The sequence below is a fragment of the Gossypium hirsutum genome, chromosome A10 (genome assembly GCF_007990345.1).
Source record: "Gossypium hirsutum isolate 1008001.06 chromosome A10, Gossypium_hirsutum_v2.1, whole genome shotgun sequence".
Lineage (NCBI taxonomy): Eukaryota > Viridiplantae > Streptophyta > Magnoliopsida > Malvales > Malvaceae > Gossypium > Gossypium hirsutum.
Window position 1 is genome coordinate 18,890,445 of NC_053433.1, and position 23,796 is coordinate 18,914,240.

Here is a 23,796-nt window from a genome sequence, read left to right on the forward strand (position 1 = left end):
GCAGACTTGAAAAGAAAAGAGATTGAGTATCAAGTTGGTGACAAAATGTTCTTGAAAGTATCCCGTGAGTTCATCCTTTTAGTTGTCCTAACATGAATTTCCACATCAACCAACTTTATAGTTTATTTTTATTTATTATTACTAATTAATAAAATAAAATAAAGCCCAAACTTTTTGAATGAATCACATTGTCTGGGCCGGTATTCCATTTTGTATGCTTCAAATTATTCATCTCACATTAAATTATTTTAGTCGTATACTACAATTTAATCTTTTTCTTAATATTAAATCATTATATATTCAATATTAAAAATATAAATATGTGCAGTTAATTTAAATTTTACATATAAAAGATGGGAATAAAAAATTTGGAAAAAGATATGTATGATAAGCAAGAAGAGTGTTCAACCTTTGTATTGACGTGCTAAAAGCCTTATTCGTACAAAAAAACCGCATTTAATAGTTGATTTTTACGTCAAAAAGAAGAAAACTAATAGTAGTAGTAGGAACATGACATGAATGAAACCATGTTAAAACAATATAACTACTATTTTCAGAATTTAATTTAAAAAAAAAAAAAACACTATCGTCCTTTTCTTCTTTCTTTCTTCCAAGTTCTTCATCATAGAAACAAAACCCAAAGGTAGAACCATTTTTGCAAGCATAATTTTTCGGAATTTCGGAGACCACTTCTTTCACTTTCTTTGGAACTCTGTTTTCTTCTTTCTTGTTTGGGAATTTAAAGATGAAGAAACGGAGAGATAAGCTGACTTGAAAGATGATGGAGCCAGTGCCAGGGGCATTGGGAACTAGCGCTAGCTTGGCTCTTCGTTTGGGACAAACAATTTTCTCCTCTGCTTCACTTCTTTTCATGTGTTTGGATGTTGAATTCTATAACTATACTTCTTTCAGGTGATTCCCAAAAGCTTCATTTCTTCTATTTTGTTGGGTCAAATTTTGATTTTGGTTTTCTCTTTACCGTTTAATCGTCAATACCCATGCCCTTATTTCTGTTATTTTGTTAGAATTCAATTTATTGTTACTTGATAGTTGATTTCTGGTGTTAAAGTGGAAGTCTCTGGGAAAACTGTCATGATCATCATCTTGATGAATCTAGTACTATGTTAGGAGTTAAAATTTTTATGAGAGGACTGATCAAACATTTCTTTGCTTTTCCATTTTTATTGAGGAAGCAAGATATCTGCAGTCAAATGAGCTGTATGCAATTCTTTTATGTGATCTTTTGGGTTCTGGGCTTTGGAATTATCAAATGCTTTCACTTGCTTAACTATCAAACTTCAGTAAGGATTCTAAAAAAGGGGTGAACTGTATGTTATTTCTTCTATTTCAATTGAAATTTCTCTAAGTTGATTCTAAAACTAGTTATCATAAACTTTAATGGATCTTGTATTGTATCTTCTAATGTTTTTTCCTTGACTTTTGGTCCTTGATTTCTCATGTTCATATAAACATCGAACCAGATAGTACGGCATTATCCATCTCATCTGTCTTAACTTTTGTAAATGTTCAGAACCCTTTATATATCAATTTTAAGATGAGAATATAACTAACTTGTACGGTAACTTATGTACTCCAAGCTTCTCACATCCAATTACCCTTTCGTTTTGGTAGGTTTTCAGTGTGCTTATGAGATGAGATACAAGTACCAATTGTTTTGATTCATAATAGTATCTTTTTTACCATTGATCAATGCTGGAGTATGCCCTGTTCTCGTATATGTTCTTCGGAACTTCAAACAAAGCCTTGGTGTTCTTAGTAAAAGCTGAATTTTACCAATTAGCTTCCCATTATCTCTTAACTTGTCTGGTCTATGGTATCCTTTGATTCATTGTAAGGATGAAACTACAATGTAAAGCTTTTGTGTTACGCTGTTGAATGGTACCTGAAGGTACTGCTAAGACTAAATATTGGGGATGATTGCTTACTTTCCTCTTTTCTTTCAACTTTTTTCAGCTACCTTGTGACGGTGATGGCCTTGGTAACGCCGTGGAGTGTGTCATTGACATTAATTGATGCATATTCCGTGTTTATCAAATGCTTACCACGACAACCACGAGTACTGCTGATCGTCATTGTTGGAGACTGGGTATATAGCAAGATTTCCTTTGCTTTGTTATCGTCACCATGATGTTATATTTTTTTCCACAGCTTGACGGGAAAATTCGTGTTTTATCTGATTGCAGGCCTTGTCATTTCTCTCACTTGCCGCAGCCTGCTCAACTGCTATCGTTACCAGTTTCTTGGTGAATGTTGGGACGCCATATTGCTAGTCGAAGTTATGTAGTTGATATCAATTTTCCTCAGCTATGGCTTTCTTGTCTTGGTTCCTGTCCTTTGCTTCAACACTCTTCAATCTTTGGCTCCTTCCTACTTTGTAGCGCATCTGTACTTCCAAACCCAGTTTCATACAGGGATCATACAGGGAACTCAGTAAGCAAATCTTGACAATTTCTAAGATGCTCAAATCAAGAATTGTACATAGACACTATTATGTATAGTAAAAAAAACACATTAATGACCAGATTGAATTTCAATGAATTGGAATGAAGTTTCCTTGTCAATGATTAAATGTCTTATAATATTAAATACGAATATGATATGTGTATTAAATGTGTGTTATAGTTGATCAAATAGACTTTGGAGTCAAGAGTTTCAAAGGTAAAAAAGTAAAAAGATTAGAAGATGAAGAAGACAGCTTGAATGAGTTTAGACTTAAGCCTCTTCAAGTCATCATTCAAGCATGCTTTCACAGTTTGATTTCCTCTTTACTGGTCATAGTAATATTACTAACTGTTGATGCATGATGATGCCTCTTATAATGCTCCATGTCCATACCTTTGATTAGGTGTAATCCTATTGTTTTTTTGTTAGTTAATCCAATGGAACAATAAGGATACTCCAACAAGAAACAATAAAGACATCATCTTCCCTCATTATATTGATTTGAAAACGGAAGAATTAATCAAATAACAGCATGACCACTTTAACCCAACCACTGATGGTGGGGTTTGGGTCATTATCTACTGTGACCCAACCACTGATGGTGGGGGTTAGGTCATTATCTAATCTGTGACTTATCAAAAGCCGAAGGCCAAATACTGAAAGGGATAGCAAGCAATAGGCAAATAACCGATGCTTGTTGGGCCTTATCACTTGGAACTTGATCTTTGTTAAACAAGTTCTCAGATTATAAATGGAGAAATAAGTTTTGAGATAACTTTTTGTGTTGTCTCCAATCTAATTTGTTTCTAATTTAGTCAGGACCAATGTGAGTTTTGGACACTGAAAGCCTTGGAACAAACAAAAAATAGCCAAACCATTAGCCACTATGACCCCTTGTTAATATAGATTTAACAAAAGCAAGAAGTGCTGCTGCTTTAGGGGAGATTCTCCAATATAACAGATTAACAACAGAAGCATTGGAGCCTGGAAGAAGTAGCATTGCAGCCGAAAGCCTACTTAGAATAGTCACCATTTGTAAATAAAATCGTAAAGTACAATGAACTACAATGAATTTTACAAGTTACTGTGAACCTTCAGAGATGATCTGAAGCCTAAACAGGTTTCATAAATTCTTTCAAGGTTGGCCAAGCTGATATAAACGTGAAGTCTCTTTCACAAGAAAAAAAACTTATTTAATTTTAAATGATGTAATTGAAGAGAAATTATTTAAGATCTGGATTTGATCTTCTTGAAATTTTGTATGCTGGACAGCCTTGTTCAAACCTTTTTGTTTTAATATGCATTACGCCAAGAAGCTGGACTAAAGGTTTTTTTTTTTTTCATTTTAATGGCATTAAGATAAAAACAAAAAATATTTAATATAAATAAATTGAATTGAATTTCTAATTAGTTTTAGAGAGATGTAATTAGTTGTTCAAATATTTGATAAAAATTCAAATCCGTCACCTAATGTTGGAGTTAAAAAACAAACGGAATTAGAAAAAACTATACGAAATTACAACTTTATAGCAGTACGTAGGTTTAGGATTCTTCCACTTTAGCCAATCCCAAGCAGGCCTAAACGTGGGAAGAAGAAACACATCAACTTCAGCCAACAAACTCACGGAGGCTTGAATGTGGGAAGAAGTCGCAGGTCCCGATGCCTTCCTCTCATTCTCCCTACCATCGTTCTTGCTTTTCATCTCTTTCAGTCTCTTCTTTACTCTCTCACCGCATTCCCTATTTTCTCATCTTTATCCTCCCTTCTCACTACTGGATAGCTTCTCAAGTATTTTTGCCTCATCATATACCTCTCTTGACTGCATCCGCTACTTAGTTTGATAGGATTTCGCACATCTTTGCAACTTGATGAATACTTTAAACTCACCATGATTTCGATATATTATTCTTCCACTCGTAATTCAAGGTGTTGTGTTTATATGAATAGGAAATTAATCCTAGTCCTGTTAGAGGTCTATTCCCTGCAAGCATGTTGCATTTATATTAGTAGGAAATTAATCCTAATCCTTTTAGAGGTCTATTCCCTGCAAGCAAAATCTACATTAAGATGAGACAAAGTTGTAATTTCATTTACTAGTGATGCAACAAGTAATATTAAATACCGAAATATTATTAAATTGAATGTATTAATTATCCTAGTGATTTAGTTTATTTAATGACTTTTTCATATAAAAGGTCAATCGTTGGGATTTAGAGTTTTACGTTTAAATTGTGGAACTTAATCAATTGGATTAAATAGGGTTTATTATAACTTGAACTGTGTCGACCAAACTTTTTCTTCTTCAATTGCCCTCGTCCAACACTACAGAATTCTTCTAACAATTCTTGAACAACTTTAACGTATTTCTATTGAGGATCCCAACCCAACGTCAGCTCCCACTTGCAGCAGTGTCTGATGATGACTACCCGAACTCCCTCCTCCATTATAATACAGCAACCCACCATCTCCTATCCTCAGCTCTTTATCTTTGACCTCCAAGTGTGGCAAGGAAGGAGATAAAGATAACGGAAGGCCTTGACATTTTACAACACTTGGCCTGTTGAGTTGGGAAACAATGTTACCATTATCAGGAACCCGAGTAAGGAGAGGTGGAGATAGTACAGTGCTTATACGAAAAGCCCCTTCGGGACCTGATACATTAAACCCTTGAAGAGAAGAAGGTGGAGCAGAAGGAGATGCCGATCTTGGCTGCGGATTCATCAAGAAAAGGTGCATGGCAGAAGCTGGTTCTGCATTAATGCTTGGCAACTGCTGATGGTTAAAGTGACTCATTGATTTACCTTACTGTCCCAAACCCCCAACAATATTACCAGCTGGCTTGTTTGCTTAATAATTGGACAGTAGAGAAGGCTGGTGGAATAATTCGGTGGCAGCCGTCACCATACCTGAAGAAACATCGAACATTTCGGATAACTTGCCTGCTGTTTCATAAACAAGAAGAGCATTTGATTCTTCCTTTTCGATCCCTACTAATGGTAGAGGTGGAGACTAAGAGCCTCGAACACTCATCGTGGCTGATCCCTGGAAGCCATTCGAGAATCTGAAGATGGCAGCTGCGTGGTGTAATCTTGGGACATAGATTGTCTTTGTAGGATTAGTATTGCTATCGTTTTGAACTGGAATTTTGGTTACAGGGTTTTTTAGTGGCGTTTGGATAAAAAACGCAATAAATATTATATATTAGCGGCGTTTGCAATAAAACGCCGCAAAAAATTGAGCAATAATGGTGTTTTTAGTCCAAACACAGCTAAAAACTAAGCAATAGCGGCGCTTTTGGAAAAACGCCGAGGTTTTAGCGGGACTTTTTAAAAAATGCCTCAAAAAACATATCTGTCTATTTATTATTTAATTGGTTTATTTATTTTAATTAAAATGCAATTTATTTTTTTAAAAAAAATAATGACACGTGAAAAAATTTGAAAGTAAAAACATAGAAAAATATTTGTTAAAAATGAAAAAATTTAATTATCATTATAGTTTAGGGTTTATTGTATATGGTTTAGGGTTTAAGATTTAAGAGTTACTATTTCTAGGTTTATGGGTTATGGGTTTAGGGATTATGGTTTATGGTTTAAGTGTTGGGGTTTAAAGTTTAGGGGTTAGGGTTTAGGGTTCATGAGTTATGTTTTAAAATTTAGGATTTAGGGGATAGGAGTTAGCAGTTTAAGGTTTAGATTAATAAGTATTTTTAAATTTTATATTAAATAATTTCTTATATAATTGTAAAAGAGATAAAATTAATTTTAATATATTAAAATTATGATTATAGTTTAAATTATTTAAGAGATAATAGATAAATTTTATATATATTAAATGGTTTAGAATTTAAGGTTTAGTTGAGATTTGTTAAATGATGAAATTTTATACCATCAATTAATGTTTTTATATTAAAAAATATTTAATCTAAACCATTTGATATATTTAAGTATTAGATTTTAAAAAAAATTGATAAATAAATAAAATAAAGTAATAGATTGATATGGATAGGTAACTATCTATTTTGGATAAGACCAAATTATAACAAATAAAAATGAAATACAAAAATTAAAATCATTCCACATTGAACATCTAGCAAAATAGTTATATTTTAGTTTGAAAAAAATATCTCTAATAAAATGGAGATTAGATCGGAAAAGAATAATATAAAATCATGATTAACGTCTCAATCTTTAATAGAAATTTGATATGTGAGAGATTGATTGCTTACATTGGATAATTCTAACTTAATAATTAATTATAGCCATTTAATTATTTGTTTTCTTATAAAAATATATGATATTTATTTTGAGAGTACTTAGTTTTTTTTATAAAAATCTAATTTATAAAAAATAGTAATAATAAATATTTTATAAAATTATGTAACTAATAATTTTTAGTAGACAAAAATAAAAGATTTTTAGCAGAGTAAAACGACGTCGTTTTGTTTAAAATGAAATGATTTTTTTATGGCGTTTTTAAGAAAAACGCCACAAAAAGTGAGCAGCGTTTCCTTCCTTACGCGTTTTATCCCCAAAAATTTCCCCCCTGCAACCCCTAATTTTCCCCCCTAAAATCATTTTTTTCCTTTCATCTTAACCCATTTCAACTTTCCTTCCTTCATTGATTTTTATGTGTTTTTTATTTTAAATCTCTCTGCAACATATATCAGTTAAAGCTTCAACCTTTATACCCAAATACAAGATTTAGAGTTTAAAAAAGCATCAGTCTTTGTTCTTTTGTGTATAAATCACGAGATTTGTTTGGTTTCTAAGAAAATATTTTATTCGTGTTTGGAAGATTTTCTTCATCATTTTAGGGGGTGTCTTTGTTTTTCTTTTCGTTGACGCTCTATAAAGTCTTAATTCCACCTCTTCGTTTCATTTTTCCGAGAAAATGTTGGACTTGACAGAAAATCCCAAGTTGGTAAGTATAATCTCTCTGGGTTTTCTTCATTTTTTTCCCCTTTATTTACTGTTCAATAGTTTTTTTTTTCATCATCATAATCAATTGTTTCATTTCTAATATAAATCCTTGAAAAAATTTTATCTTCGAATTTGGGGATAGGATTTGCATCTTCCAATGAGATTTCAACACAAAAAATCTCAGTTTCGGATCATATAGGTGGGTTTCAATACACAGCTATAAACCCAATGGCTTTGTTATCGACATGGATAGTTTCTCTCATGGAGGACTTAATAAAGAAATCAATCAAAACCCAAGAATCACAGTAAGTTTACTTTATTTTTTCTGGGAAAATTTCCAAAATCTTGCAATACCACTTCAAGCAGGGGTGGCCTTTTCTTTGTTGCTAATAGTCTATTTTACTCTAACTATTATGTTGTGTATTGCAATGCCAAATGTGTAGTTGCATTGAGAATGAAAATCGAATCACTTCAGGTATTCTTTTCTTTTTCCTCTTATGAGTCCGATATTGAAATGTGTTTTAATTCAATTTTGAGTAATTGATTTTTTTTTTAGTTTTATTATCTTTGAATCTGCTCATTTGATTTACTGGAAACGATTTTCCTGATTTTGGGTAATTAGAATTAGATTTCATCCATGGTATTTGTGGATTATGAAGCTATTGATTCAAGAACAAAGCAATCAACCTATCTTCTTTTCTTTTTTTTCTTTTTGTTCAAAATAGTGTAAATTAATTGTTTAAGATTGTAAGCCTATGAGTAATTGAAACCAAATAATCCTTGTTCTAGCCAAATATTCGTAAAATTCTCCCCCTGGTGGACTGTAAATTGAGTTTGAACTGGATTTATTGATCCCCATTTTGTTTGTTCTTATTGCATTTCTTTAGGAAAAAGGGCACTGATACAATGAGGTTTGTTACTGAGTATCGAAGAGGTTTTTAAGTTTATTCAAGTTAGAATGTATGCACATATGAAAATCTTTCTTTGTAGGGCTTCTTGAATCTCGAGACGCAAAATTTGATTTCTAGGCTATATTGCAAGGTTGTTTGGAGGGGCAATTTTATATAACTTGTTTAATTTTTTTAATAAACTGCTTACAACCCTCAATTACTAAAGTAAAATGTTTGAAGTATATTTTATAATTTTTTAATGAAGCAATTTTAGGCTCTAATTAACCTGTTAGTGCATCACTAATGAAGGTATCTCAACTTTGATTAATTACTTGTTTTATATGTTATCAAGATACTGATGCAATGATCTTGGTTTTCAAATTTCAACATCCTAATAACATGGTTTTACCCAAATTTTTTCTGGTTTATCAGGTTTAGGTAAGATCAAAATAGAGACTCTATTGTACTTACCAAAGCAAGAAGGCATGTAATGGATAAAGATGTGAGTAAAGACATCTGAACCAATGCAAATTTGAGGTTTAGGTAAGATGTGAGTAATATTTATTTATTACTTGAAATTTTAAGGAATTTATATATTTTTTGAATGCTTTATTATTGTTGACTTAAATTGTTACATCAACATCATAATAGTTATTACGCACATTAATGGTGAAAAACAGAAATTATTAATCAAAAAGTTTAATTGATGCATTTTGAGCGTCTTAAGATTTAATTGAGTACAACTTTTTCAAAAAACGACCATGAATTGATATTTTTTCGAAAAAGTATTTCTTTTTTAACCCGTTTAAGGTTTTTTTTATATTTTTAAATCTTTGATGATGATCTTTTATTTCTTGTGCAGCATGGAAAGGATCTTTGAACAATATGAAAGATACTCGTATACTGAGATCCAATGTGCTACAGATGAAATTCAACAAAATGTAAACTCAACCCTCCTAAACTTCATTTTACAAATCTTTAATTTTTTTAAAACATGCTTTTTTGGTTTCATTTTGAAAGGGGATGTTCATGGATCAGACCATGAAAAATTTGAAGACACCAAATCTGTTCTACTTGTTGACTTGGGATGATTTCAATATGTTCTTTTACAGGGAAACTGGACCTAGGAACATGCAAAACTTAAAGCTAGAATGGAGACTTTACAAAGAAACCTGAAGTACCCCCCAATGGCTTCAAATTTCAGATACATTCAAGGCATGCATCTTTCACTTTTACTAAAATAATTAATTATATTTCTAGGCATTACGAAGGAGAAGATATCCAGAATTTGAGTCTTAGAGAGCTTCAAAATTTGGAGCAACAACTTGATTCTTCCCTTAAACGCATAAGATCCAAAAAGGTTTAAATCACTCCAACAATATATATACAGCATTATTTTCCTTAGTGTAAAAGATTTTCATGATTTATATTTTAAATTGGTCCAATATTTTATCGTATTGATTAAAAATAGCGTCTCAACCACATAAACAATAAACAATTAGGGGTGAATTCAAAAATCTTTTAAATAGACCATTTTTCATTTTTGAAGAGTCAAGTCCCCGCTTGCCTTTAAATTTGCCTCTCTAGTTAAAATTTTTTAATAAACTCAAAATTCGAATATCAAATCTTACTTTTGTACGATAAGTTATGCATGCATGCATATAATTTTGCTTATAATTCTGCAGCAACATAACTTGGCTGTTGATAATGTTTAACTTGCAGAATCAACTTATGGTTGAATCAATTTCTGAGCTTTAGAAAAAGGTATGCCATGGTTTCTCTTATAAATATCTAATTCCTGAGCTCATTTTAAATATTCTACTAAACCAAAAATGTCAAAACTAGCTTTCATTGTATTATTTTAACATATATTGTGCTCTGATTTTTTCATTATTTCTTTTTAAAGAATTCGACACCTTGTATTAAAAATATATCAGACATGATATAGGATATAATTCTCTAATAACTCTCCAAATATATGAAAAATCTCATATTCCTGTCTAATACGAATCCATGTCTTATAGTAATATTTACTATCCAAATCCAAGTAGCATATATATGAAATTATGAACTTGAGCTTGCTTGATTTGTTCCATATGCAGGACAAAGCACTGCAAGAACAGAATACCAAAAACAAGAAAGATTGATATAAAGCTTTATCACTCTTATCAATCACTTACCAACTCCTTGATCATCATGTTTTCCAAAGGTAAAGTCATTGATTATATACATAAATTTCTCAAAAGATAAAAGAATACCAAAAATCTCAATATTCAGCTTGTTTTTTTTTTCTTTTTCCTGTCATGAACAGACAAAAAATGTGGTGAAGATGATTATATTCTCACCTACTAGGACAAAGAAGAAGAATGGCTGATTGCAGGCGATATTCCATGGCAGTAAGAATATTTTTCCTTCCTTTTCTTGGTTCCTTACTATAGTTTTCTTATTACAAGCAACCTTTGCGAGTAATAGTAATCATGGAAGGAGTACAAGAAAAAAAACATAAATTTATCCGGCATTTATAAACATTTGTAATCCTTTTACATTATCTTCTCATAGAAAAGAACTTTAATTAACTTAACATATTGGACTGAATTTTAAATACATACGCAAGTTAAGGTTAAAATTGAATTTATGAATAGAGTGTCTAAATTTGGATGAATTAATGTTGGTTTTGTAGAAATTTTGTTAGGAGTGTGCAGCAAATGGAGATAGTTAGGAACTGGGGTTGAACATTGGAGTTTGATGGGATTTGCAGTCTACTTTTATAAGCAAAATTTACTAGTTTATACCAACTTTAGTACTTTGAATATCAGTTGTTCCTTCCAATAAGTACGTAGTTTGTAAAATAAAAAAAAAAAGAAAAAAGAAAAGACAAAAACATGTAAAATGAGTGAAGTAGTCGTAGATATTCTAAAAAAAGTGGACTTCAACACTGTTAAATGTTCTCTTGTTGCTTTTACTAGGTTAAGAAGCGAATGAAGAAGCCTATCTATGTCTACTACCAACTGGACAATTTCTACTAGAATCATCGGAGGTATATCTTTTCTACCTTCACTATAAGTTTTGCGCTCCATTATATGCTCTATTGCATGCTGGCTGATCTTTAAAATGATGTTAAGGATATCCTCTTTTTCATTAGCAGTCATCATGCAATATTTTAACTAATTCTATTAGCATTTACCATATGCTTTTTACATGAACCCATATGAGTTTTGGGTTTTATGGAAGTTTGTATCTCTTAAACTGGAATAACAACCATCAGTATGAGTTTCTATTAATGTCCTCTAGATATGAAATCAAATTGTGTTGAATTATATTGAAAAACCACCGGAAAATGTTTGTGTCCTCTTAATATCAAACTCTAGAGTCTAGAATCCAAGCACCTCGGTGTGGATAATAGATTGTAACTAGATTTATCTGTCAAAGTGACGATTTATCTGATCATTTGGTTTTGCATCCTTTAGATATTAAAGGTGCGGCAGAGGATTCAATCTCTTCAAGCTGGAAAAGCCAAGGCTTAGAACTTCTTCAAGTGGAATATTATTTAATGTTGCATTCCATGGTCATTCACCTTAGTTGGAACTTGAATTTTGTGTTATGGAAATAGGATTTTGTAGCTACCTTGTGTACTAGCTTCTTTAACCATGATGGTTAATTTTTACGAGTTTTGTAGTGTTAATTATTACGAGTTTTGTAGCTTCTATTATTTAAACATAATATTTAAATTCTAAATTTAAAATTTAGTTTTAAAGTTAAAATTTTAATAAAAAATTTAATTTAATTAATATTTTTTTATTTATCCTTAAAAGTATATAGTTTAAATTTCAAAAATAAAACATAATATAATATTTATCATAAAAATAAATATTATTTAAAGATATGTTCTTTAGCAGCGTTTTCGGAAAAAGCGTCGCTAAAGGTTATGGTTTTTAGCGGCGTTTGTAAGAAAAGCGCTGTTAAAGGTCATGATTTTTAACAGCGTTTGTAGGAAAAGCGTCGCTAAAAGCATGGTCTTTAGCGGCTTTTGCGGAAAAGTGCCGTTAAAGGCCATGGTTTTTAGCGGCGTTTTTGGGAAAGCGCCGCTAAAGGTCATGTTCTTTAGCGGCGTTTATGGGAAAAGTGTCGCTACAGATCATGACCTTTAGCGGCATTTTTTTCATAAACGCCACAAAATGTTAGCGGCGTTGTCTTTAGCGGCGTTTTTTATGGTACTTGTAAAAGCGCCACAAATAGTTTTAGTGGAGCTTAAAAGCGCCGCTATAGGCTTAAAAAAAGCCGCTAAAAGTCAATTTTGCTGCAGTGTAGTGAGTCATAGATTCTCGAGAAAGATTTGATGAGACAAAAGCCAGTGCTACTATTCCCATTTAAGTATCTTCTCGTGCTTCATGATCATCACTTATCCTTGACCTTGTCTATGTTAAATTATGATCAGTAATCCACCAGTAAAAACAAATAACACCCATCTTGAAATTAGTCTCAATCATTCAAGCATTATAAGTAACTAAAGAAAGAAAGATAAAAAGAATCAAATTCTCTCAGTGAATTGAAGGGTACAAGAAACGGAAAGAAGAATATGAATTTGTTATCAGTTTCAGCTAGGGAATCAAATTCAAAATGTTTTCCTAAAGAAGCATATGTTAAGAGTATAGTTACAGAATATGAAGAATGATAAACTGTAATTTATACATATTTTTATCCCATGCTTAACACATTTTATGGATGATTTTTCCTTAGAATTGGTGAATTCGATGCTCCTAATGCTTTAATTTTATGTTTTATACTTAGGCAAGCATAGAAGAGTGAAAGGAACAAGAAACGAGCCAAAAACGGAGAAAATGGGCCAAAGTACGAAATCAACATGGCCTCGACTTCCTCACACGGGCAGATCACACGGCCGTGTCAATTTGGCAGAATCGAAGCACGACTCACACGGGTAGAACACACACCCGTACCATTCTAACAGGCTCGAGCACAGCCTAAAGTAATCGCACACGAGCGTGTCCCTGCCGAGCCCAAGTTGAGTCCAATTCGGAAAAGGCTAATTTTGAGGGCTTTTAAGCATTTTAAAGCCTATAAATACACCCTAAAGGAAGAGGAAAAAGGGTGGCACGGGGAGGAAGTAAGGAATTACTCGAAGAAAGTCGATTGATCCCTCTCAGAAGCCGGATTCACCATCAAGACAAAAAATCTCCCCTCAATTTCCCTCCAGGAGTTTTGGGTTTTCTTTATGTTTTGTATTCATTATTCTTCTGAGATGTTTTCCTTTTTAGTTATGAACTAAATCCCCTAAATACCTAAGGGGAATGAAACCTAAGACGAATCTTGTTATTATTTTCTGAATTGTATGATAAATATTTGGCTTATTCTTAATTATGTGTTCTTAATTCTTGTTTTGATATTCCAGGATATTGATTCAAGTTAAGCTTTTATTCAGAGGAGGAATAGACCCTGTCTAAGAGTACAACTGTCATAATTAAGCGAAGTTGATTGCGCGCCTAGAGATAGGTGACAAGATTTTGCCGAATTAGGGTGAAACCTAATAAGGGGATCCATAGATCGAGTTAATGCAACCTTAGGGTGTTAATTAGAGAAAAGTCTCAATTATTCAATCTAGGGATTAGACGTTATTAGTCTTGAATAGGGATAATAACATAACTTAGGGATCTCTATGAAACAAGTTAAATGAATAAATCGTCTGATTCGGAGTCAGAATAACAAGTGAAGTCTAGGTGGATTCTTCCTTAGATATTGTCTTAATTCAATCGTTTTCCAAAAGTAATCCCTCAATTCTATTGTTTGTGAATTCTTAGTTTAGTTAATTAGTTAGTTAAAACAAACCCCCTTATTCTTACGCTAGATAATAAAAAGGCAGTCATTACTAGTACTTTTAGTTCCTTTGGGTTCGACAATCCGGTCTTGCTAAAACTATACTACTGCTCGATAGGTACACTTTCCTACATCGTGATAATAGTTAGTTTCAAGAATGATTCTTTATAAATATTTAAAACCTGTCACACAAAATCGCGATCAAGTTTTTTGCGTCGTTGCTGGGGAATTAAAATATTAGGAACGCTTAATTTTTATTACTTTAGCCATTTATTTTTCTTGCAAGTTAATTCTATTTTATTTTTATTATTATTTATTAATTTACTTTTTCTTTCTCTTGGCAGGTTTTTATAGTTTATGACTAGAAGAAACCCGTCAGGACCACTACTTTTTTACGAAGAAATCGATCGCACAGTTCGCAGAAACTAAAGAGAAATAAGGCGAAGCTTAAGATACACAAAGAATGAGCAAGAAGATGATATTCAAACCCCAACTGAGGAGATGGCTAAAAACCAAGACAATTAGCTACCTCCTGCGATACCCGTTGAACTAGCAAATCAAAATCCCACTCCTCGTACTATGTATGATTATGCTAAACCTACTTTAACAGGAACTGAGTCAAGTATAGTTAGGCTTACTATTGCTGCGAATAATTTTGAACTACAACCTAACACTATTCAAATGATATAGCAATTTGTTCAATTTGATGGTTTGCAGGATGGGGATCCAAACACTCATTTGGAAAATTTCTTGGAATTCTACGATACATTTAAAATTAATAGCGTTTCTGACGATGCCATTCGTCTTCGGTTATTCCCTTTTTCATTGAAGAAAAAAGCTAAACAATGGTTGAACTCGTTACCACGAGGGTCAACTACTACTTGGGAACAAATGATTGAAAATTTTTTATTAAAATATTTCCCGCCGACTAAAACAGCCAAATTACGTAATGACATCTCTTCGTTTGTGCAGATGGACTTAGAAACTCTTTACGATGCATGGGAGAGATACAAGGACCAACTGCGAAGGTGTCCTCACCATGGATTACCTCTATGGTTGCAAGTTTAAACATTCTACAATGGTGTGAACCCCTCGACAAGGCAAATGATTGATGCAGCAGCCGGGGGAACCATCAACAACAAAACACCTGAAGAGGCTTACGAATTTATTGAAGAGATGTCACTGAATAACTATCAGTGGCAAGTCATGAGAACTAAGCCAACTAAAACAGCAGGCGTTTATAACGTCGATTCGGTTAGTATGTTGTCAAACCAGGTAAAATTTCTAAATAAAAAGATTGATGGTTTACTTGGTTCAACTCAGGTACAACCAGTAATGAAGTGCGAGACGAATGGAGGAAGAGCATACACAGAGTATCAACCCTTCAACCCTAGCACCAAGGAGGAACAAGTCCAATATATGGGTAACAATAACCCTAGATCCCAAAATAACCTATATAGTAACACTTCTAATACAGGTTGGAGGAACCATCCCAATTTCTCGTGGGGCAGTCAAGGAAATCAAAGAATACAACATCCTTTGGGTTTTCAACAACCACTCTATCAACAGGAAAAGAAACTGAACCTTGAAGAGATACTGTCTAAATTTATCTCAGTGTCAGAAACCCATTTTCAAAACACTGAGACAACACTTAAAAATCAACAAGCATCGATCCAAGGGCTCAAAACTCAGATAGGCTAGCTGTCCAAACTAATCTCCGAACGACCACAAGGTAGCTTGCCAAGTAATACTGAACCCAACCCAAAGGAACAACTCAACGCGATTAATGTTCAAGACGAAGAAGGATTCGTTGAGTCTGAGCCAGAACCGAGGCAAGAAACTGTGGTGAGCAGAGGTCAATGTGAGGTGGGTCATAATAAAAACAAATCAGTGAAAGTAGAATATAAACCTCATGTGCCATACCCCAACACGACAAGGAAAGACCACGCCGATGAACAATTTGGTAAATTCCTTAAACTCTTAAAAAAATTACATATTACCTTACCGTTTATTGAATCCTTATCGCAGATGCCAAACGCAATGAAATTTTTAAAAGAGCTTTTAGCAAATAAGTAGAAGTTGGACGAGGCGTCGTATGTGGAGCTGAACGTAGTTTGCTCAGCTGTTCTACAGAATAAACTACCCAACAAACTAAAAGATCCAGGGATTTTTACGATTCCTTTTTTAATTGGTAGTTTAGATGTTAATAATGCATTAGGTGATTTAGGGGCTAGTATTAATGTCATGCCCTACAAAATGTTCAAACAATTAGGTCTTGGGAAACCCAAACAAACTAGGATAAGCATTCAATTAGCAGATAAAACTATAAAATTTCCTAGGGGTATTATTGAAGATGTGCTAGTTAAAATTGATAAATTTATATTTCCGTTGACTTCATTGTTCTAGACATAGAGTAGGATAGCAACACTCTTCTGATTTTAGGATGGCCCTTTTTAGCAACTGCTAAAACGATTATTGATGTTGGCACAGATGAGCTCACACTCCGTGTGAGAGACGAAAAAATCACTCTTCAAGCTCGCAATTACAATACATTACAACACCATATCGGACAATGCATTACAACAGTACGATAGCAGAGGTCTGTAGCCAATTTAAGATCAAACACCATAACTCATCACCATATAGCCAAAAAATGAATGGTGTGGTGAAGGCAGCCAATAAGAACATTAAAAAAATCATGGGGAAAATGACTGCGACTTATAAAAATTGGCATAAGAAGTTACCATTTTCCCTCTATGCTTATCGAATGTCTGTTGGACCTCCACCGAGCAACGCCTTTCTCTTTGGTTTATGGAATTGAGGCAATTTTTTCTATTGAGGTTGAAATTCCTTATCTTCGAGTTTTGTTAGAGCTGAAGTTAGATAAAGTGGAATGGATCTAGTCTCGATATGATCAACTGAACTTGATTGAAGAGAAGAGGCTGAAAGCTATCCGTAATGGTCAGATATACCAAAAGCGAATGATACGAGCTTATGACAAAAAGGTTTGCCCAGAGAATTCCATGAGGGGGACCTGATATTGAAAAAGATCCTTCCTATATAAAAAGGCTTCAGAGGAAAGTGGATGCCAAATTAGGAAGGACCTTATGTGGTAAAGAAAGCATTTTCTAAGAAGCGCTGATTTTGACAGAGATGGATGGAAAAAACTAGCCTAATCTTGTGAATTCAAATTCAGTCAAGAAGTACTTCACCTAAAAAAAATAGAAAGGCCAAGGTGAAAACTCATAAAAGGCGCCTTGAAACCAAAAGGGTTTTGAGTGAAAACTCAGGAAAAGGTAATTTAAATTTTGATCGAAGATGGGGTATGTGGTAGTCTTGTTCCTTCAGAAATAACAAGGAGGAGGAATTTTACATCTTGGGGCATCAACAAAGTACTATAAATCTCCTAAATACATATCAAGCTCAAAATGATCCTCAAGAAATTTGTGCAAAGAAGCTCATGGTGCGATATTTGGGGCACTTAATTTCATCTAACTCATTTTGTATTTTAGCAATATTTGCTATTTTGATTAATTCATTCATTTCGAGCCTTACTCCCAATAAATTTCAATCTTATCCATTGTTACAGTTTTTTTCAAGCAAGCATTTTTCATTGAAATAACGATTAATGGACTAATAATATTCAAGTAAAATGATTTTTTGCATATTGCTCTGAAAGGTTTTCTAAATAGTACAAGGATTTGAAATAGGACAATGAGTCAGAACTAGTCAAATTTAAGAGTTAAAAATATTTGGGAAAGAATAATCTAAATTATGATTATTTCTTCGAGTTTTTTGACAAAGATACCAGCTAAACAGGAAGGCAGGTAATGCGTCAGTGATAGAACCTTTATGAACAACGAGCAATGTCAACCTAAACATTAAAAGGGAATTATTCTAAAAAAAAAAGACATTCGGCATTCATGAAAATATCATTCATATACATCTAGTTAGGAGCATTTGATTCATTCTGATCATAACATCCTAATCACTCGGCATAAATATAGGCCCATGAAATGGATTCTACAGGTCATGTTCCCCAGAGAACAGTGTAACAGATCAGTGAAACCACAAATCCTATACCCCTAAAGTTACAGTGGGACGGATTGAAGTTATCATGGTGAATTTTATCTCCCTAAAATTGCAGTGGAGCAGATTAAAGCCGCAAATCCTATACCCCTGAAGTTGTAGTGGGACGGATTGAAGTTATCATGACAAATCTTATCTCTCAATCTTATCTCCCTAAAGTTGCAGTAGAGCAGATTAAAGCCACAAATCTTATACCCCTAAAATTGTAGTGGGATAGATTGAAGTCATCATGGCGAATCTTATCTCCCTAAAGTTGTAGTGGGATGGATTGAAGTTATCTGACAATACATTTTAGCCCCTTTGTTATTTAATTTATTCAATTTGTCCTTTTAATTTCATTTAAATTACGATAAGTCCTCTATTAATTTTAACTCTTTTATTTATTTATCTATTATTCCTTCGTTTTTTTAATATATAAAATTTGTTATCTTTTCAAACATTTTTTTTATTTTACGCCATTATTATTATTAATGTTATTATTTATTATATTTTGATTATTTATATTAGAATTAGAATATTATTTTATTTATTTATCATATTATTTTATTTATTTATCTATTTATTATCTCTTACCCTTTATATGTTCAGAAAAAAATATGATGTTAATATTTTTTCTTTATTTGTGCATTTGTTTTTCGTATTATTCTTATTACTATCATTATTAATATTATTAATATTATTTATTTTTCCCTATTATCATTTAATTAGTATAGAATTAGTAGTTATAATATGATTATTGCCGTTGTTTATTTGGTGTTTTATTATTATAGTTATATCATCATCGTTTATTAGTATGATATTTTTATTTTTATTTGTATATCATTGTTTTATTTTTACACACTATTATTTTATTTTAATATAACCATGTCATAAATTGTGTTTAAACATGCTTCCGCATTTTTATACTATGCTCGAATAAGCTAAATACACATTATTTTAAATATTGCATTCGTCTTTGCACGAGGCACAAAAAATGATTTTTTTAAAATCAAAGTAATGTTCATTATTTTGGAATTAGAAAAATCGTGTTCTTAACTTACGGAATATGGCTTCTTTCTAAAACCGAGATAGTCGAATATTTACTTTAAAATAAAATAAAAACGGGATTCAAATAACGATTAAATGGCGTTTATTCTTGATTTCGAGGATTTAAGGCATTGTTTGATATGATCCTTCCTTTTCGATTGACTTGAAATAGGCCCCTTTTTTTATGAAAAATAATTTAGTAATGTCTTGATACAAAGGGATCGTATTTTAAATTCGCTTCAAATTTTTAATTTTTGACACTAAGACATCGAGTAATCAATTAGGTACCAATTTTGGGCGTAACGAGGGTGCTAATCCTTCCTCTTACATAACAGACTCCCGAACCCATTTCTTGGATTTTGTAGATCGAAAAGTATCGTTTTAATAAGTCTAACATTTAATTAAAATGAGTTTTAAGGTAACTCAATTAAACCTAAATAAAAGAAATTAGTGGAGACTCTAATTTTTATTTTTAAAATAAAAGTCGACTTCAAAAAAGGTTTCGACAATTTATTATAAACAAAATGATTTATTACTTAATTATTTTATAAATTGTGTATATAAAAAGAATTGGTATGTACGGTGATTGTTGAACTAGCTACCAAAACAACTTATTTAATTTTAAATGATGTAATTGAAGAGAAATTATTTAAGATCTGGATTTGATCTTCTTGAAATTTTGTATGCTGGACAGCCTTGTTCAAACCTTTTTGTTTTGATATGCATTACGCCAAGAAGCTGGACTAAAGTTTTTTTTTTTTTCATTTTAATGGCATTAAGATAAAAACAAAAAATATTTAATATAAATAAATTGAATTGAATTTCCAATTAGTTTTAGAGAGATGTAATTAGTTGTTCAAATATTTGATAAAAATTCAAATTTGTGGCCTAATGTTGGAGTTAAAAAACAGACGAAATTAGAAATAACTATACGAAATTACAACTTTATAACAGTACGTAGGTTTAGGATTCTTCCACTTTAGCCAATCTCAAGCAGGCCTAAAGGTGGGAAGAAGAAACACATCAACTTCAGCCAACAAGCTCACGGAGGCTTGAATGTGGGAAGAAGTCACAGGTCCCGATGCCTTCCTCTCATTCTCCCTACCACCGTTCTTGCTTTTCATCTCTTTCAGCCACTTCTTCACTCTCTTCATCGCATTCCCTATTTTCTCATCTTTATCCTCCCTCCTCACTAATGGATAGCTTCTCAAGTATTTTTGCCTCATCATGTACCTCTCTTGACTGCATCCGCTACTTAGTTTGATAGGATTTCGCACATCTTTACAACTTGATGAATACTTTAAACTCTCCATGATTTCGATATATTATTCCTCCACTCGTAATTCAAGGTGTTGAATTTATATGAATAGGAAATTAGTCCTAAACCTGTTAGAGGTCTATTCGCTGCAAGCATGCTGCATTTATATTAGTAGGAAATTAATCCCAATCCTGTTAGAGGTCTATTCCCTGCAAGCATGTTGCATTTATATTAGTAGGAAATTAATCCTAATCCTTTTAGAGGTCTATTTCCTGCAAGCAAAATCTACAGTAAGATGATACAAAGTTGTAATTTCATTTACTTGTGATGCAACAAGTAATATTAAATGCCAAAATATTATTTAATTGAATATATTGATTATCCTAGTGATTTAGCTTATTTAATGACTTTCTCATATAAAAGGTCGTAGTTGGGATTTAGAGTTTTACATTCAAATTGTGGAACTTAATCAATTGGATTAAATAGGGTTTATTGTAACTTGAACTGTGTCCCATCCGCATTACAAGATTATCTCATTTTCTTCACATGGAAGAACCTTTCAATGAGATAGGATTTCACTCATTGGAAATTACAGACTTGTATTACAATTTAGTTAACACCCGCTTTTTCTTCGGAACATTTTACCTTTCAAACTTCAAAGCTCGCACCATCCTAAAATTGAGATTGGTTTAAGGCCCAAGCCAGCTTCTTCTAGAGCAATACTGACGAATTCTGGAACATCCAGATTGCTTATTAACCAAGGTATTTAAATAGCGTTATTTCCCTTATACCACTTCAGAATAATCTAAGGTAGGTTCTTACCCTTCTCTTACCTAGAGGAGTATTCTGGCTGCTAGGGGGCCGATTGAAAGAGGAATAGGATGGCGCATAGGTATTGGATCAGTTGTGAACATTTGGAATGACTCTTGGATTCCCGGACCTGGAGATGGTAGAATTAATTGTCACAATATTGATATCAATTACACTACGGTGGACCAATTGATCACTTCGAGACACTGTACTTGGAAGGAAGACATCGTCCGTGCCATCACTGATTGGGACCAAGCTGACTGTATCTTGAATATCCCACTTACCAAGTCGAAGCAGGCAGATACGATGGTTGGAAGTATGAGGGTATGGGTGATTACACAGTCAAGAATGGTTATAAATTACCACTACTGGACAAATTACGAATACCAGATGCCTATCCTAGTAGCATGCTCCAAAGTAATAGCCCTATACAGCATTGTGGGCTTTACAGTTACCTGGTAAGGTAAAAATTACATTTTGGAAAATTTACAATGATTACATTCCTACATATGCCAATCTAAACAGAGAAAATATGCATGTTTCTACAATTTGCCCTATGTGCCAAGCTGGGTTGGAATCAGTTGATCACCTATTGAGACTTTGGTCGGTCACCTGTCAAATAATAAAAGGGTTAAACCATATGCTTCCCCCTGTCTCATCTTTCCCAGAATACAGATGCTGGTTGGATGAAAATTTTCGTGTGGCAAATGAGAAGTCCAAGAAGTTATTGGCAATTACCCCATGGGCGGTCTGATTGGCAAGGAATCGACTTGTTCATTATGGTGTTCGAAAGACAGTGAATGAATTAGTGGGGTTTATTTTCGGTTATCTACATGAAATTGAGGAAATCAGTCCTGTCAGGGTTATCACAGTACACTCAGCAACAGATTTGGAGATACCACCTGACCCAGGTTTTATTAAAATTAACTTTGACAGTTCTTATAATGCAAAAACACACTCAGCTATCTCAGGAATCTTAGCACAAAATCATTTGGGGCAGATTATGGAGGCATGTACTTACCCCGTGGATCATGTGGCATATGCGTTTATAGCTGAGGCTTGGGCATGGGAACAAGCTGTCCGGTTTGCAATTGATATGGGCTTTCGTAAGGTACAGATGGAAGGCGACTCCTTGACTGTCATTAAGCGATTGAACTCCTACATCAAGAACAAATCCGTTCTGAGTCCAATTGTTGGACACATTAAAGATTATTTGAGTTTTTTTTATAACATTACTTTGTTGCATATTCGACGAAATGCAAACTGTGCGGCGCATTCCTTGGCAAAAGAGGGTCGACGGTTTCAATCGGCAAGATTCTGGGTCGAGGAGGCGACGGTGGAAAAGATAGTAGAGATGGACTGAACGCAATGGGTAAAGAATGCCTGATTTGGGTATTTTGGGTTTGGTCAATTCGGAAACCTTCACCTTTCACTCCGAATTTGGCTACCAAACTTTTTTCTCTCTTTGGATGCGCATTGTTGTTCTATCTGTCAGCTGCTGTGATGCAGTTTTGCGAGAGTTTACAATTGGTCTCTTGGGTTTTCTGATTCGAATAGGAGTTCTTTTGTGTTTCTGTTTTGGTTTTTTTTGGTTTTGCTTTAGGGTTAGTTTTCTTGTTAGCTAGATTTTCTTTAATGCGGGTGTGGTCTTTTGTTGTTTCCCAGATAGTTGTTAATTTGACGTTTGGTGTTTCTCCCTTTACTCAATGGATGCCAACTTATTATTTCAAAAAAAAAACAAAAAAAAAATCTCATGTAACTGATAAGGCAATTATTTAGAAAATAATAATAATGACTTTAAAAGAAATTACTTAAAATATATAAACCCATTTAATTTCTTATAAATTTAACAATACTTTATTTCCAATAATAAATATTCTCAAAGACTATATAAGAATATTTATAAAATTAAAGAATAAGCAATTTTATACTTAATTATAAATATAAAAATAAGTTAATTATAACATAAATTATTATTTATATTTATTTTTTTAAAAAGGAAGAAAAAGGAGTAAAAAACAAAAAAAAATGTTCCACAATCAAATGATGACACATGTCACCCAGACTTGTCCAAGGACTGAGTGACTCACCGGCCTGGTAGGCCTAGCTCGACTTAGGCTAAGTTTGGACAGATTTTTACACATTGAGTTGACTTGACCTAGTTTGAATTAAATTTAAATACTAATAATTTTTTTAAAAGTTTAATTTAATTATAAATATATATTTAAAATATCGAGTAAAAATATTTTTAATATTTTATTAAAAACATACTTTTAATCGGATCAAGCCAACTCAAAAACGGGTAGGAGCTTGAACTATTTTGGAATCAGACCTTAGCTTAACCTATGAATACCTCTAATGTCACCAAATGACATTTAATAGAAAAATTAATGGAATGACAATGACTTGATTGGAATGATATTTATAGTTAAGAACTCAATTTGAATTATATCTAGGGATAGATTTAAAATTTGACCTATAATTTAAGGATGGCTAATGCAGTTAATT

At 32.8% G+C, this 23,796-nt stretch overlaps 1 protein-coding gene, 2 long non-coding RNA genes and 1 other non-coding gene across 13 annotated transcripts; 2 read left to right on the forward strand and 2 right to left on the reverse strand.

Moving 5' to 3' along the window:
- Nucleotides 1-491: 491 nt before the first annotated feature.
- LOC107897519 (CASP-like protein ARALYDRAFT_485429) lies at nucleotides 492-2,582 on the forward strand. The gene is made up of 3 exons (XM_041078855.1): nucleotides 492-912; nucleotides 1,975-2,107; nucleotides 2,205-2,582. The coding sequence occupies exons 1-3, from the start codon at nucleotides 779-781 to the stop codon at nucleotides 2,289-2,291; spliced, it is 354 nt and encodes a 117-aa protein (XP_040934789.1). The 5' UTR covers nucleotides 492-778; the 3' UTR covers nucleotides 2,292-2,582.
- Nucleotides 2,583-7,003: 4,421 nt separating this feature from the next.
- Nucleotides 7,004-11,940, forward strand: LOC107897520 (uncharacterized). 6 transcript variants are annotated; one of them, XR_001684175.2, is made up of 12 exons: nucleotides 7,008-7,387; nucleotides 7,529-7,691; nucleotides 7,830-7,861; nucleotides 8,709-8,819; nucleotides 9,139-9,217; nucleotides 9,389-9,453; nucleotides 9,537-9,636; nucleotides 9,999-10,040; nucleotides 10,379-10,485; nucleotides 10,588-10,672; nucleotides 11,243-11,313; nucleotides 11,744-11,940. It is a non-coding gene; the product is annotated as an uncharacterized lncRNA (long non-coding RNA). The 6 variants fall into 6 exon arrangements; XR_001684171.2 differs by having other exon boundaries at nucleotides 7,005-7,387; nucleotides 7,830-8,819; XR_001684172.2 differs by having other exon boundaries at nucleotides 7,007-7,387; nucleotides 7,529-7,861.
- A 3,105-nt stretch (nucleotides 11,941-15,045) lies between these two features.
- On the reverse strand, nucleotides 15,046-15,151 carry LOC121209295 (small nucleolar RNA R71). The gene has a single exon (XR_005904409.1). It is a non-coding gene; the product is annotated as a small nucleolar RNA R71 (small nucleolar RNA).
- A 5,798-nt stretch (nucleotides 15,152-20,949) lies between these two features.
- Nucleotides 20,950-23,049, reverse strand: LOC107897521 (uncharacterized). 5 transcript variants are annotated; one of them, XR_001684177.2, is made up of 4 exons: nucleotides 22,525-22,996; nucleotides 22,310-22,446; nucleotides 22,027-22,190; nucleotides 20,950-21,900 (listed from the first exon to the last, which is right to left on the reverse strand). It is a non-coding gene; the product is annotated as an uncharacterized lncRNA (long non-coding RNA). The 5 variants fall into 5 exon arrangements; XR_001684179.2 differs by having other exon boundaries at nucleotides 22,027-22,142; nucleotides 22,525-22,993; XR_001684180.2 differs by having other exon boundaries at nucleotides 22,027-22,117; nucleotides 22,525-22,990.
- Between the last annotated feature and the right edge of the window lie 747 nt (nucleotides 23,050-23,796).

Bases quoted from the DNA above. Each gene is read 5' to 3' on its own strand.
- LOC107897519 (XM_041078855.1), top strand. From the start codon at position 779: ATGATGGAGCCAGTGCCAGGGGCATTGGGAACTAGCGCTAGCTTGGCT. The intron at 913-1,974 runs GTGATTCCCAAA...AACTTTTTTCAG, and splicing joins TATAACTATACTTCTTTCAG to CTACCTTGTGACGGTGATGG. The intron at 2,108-2,204 runs GTATATAGCAAG...ATCTGATTGCAG, and splicing joins TCGTCATTGTTGGAGACTGG to GCCTTGTCATTTCTCTCACT.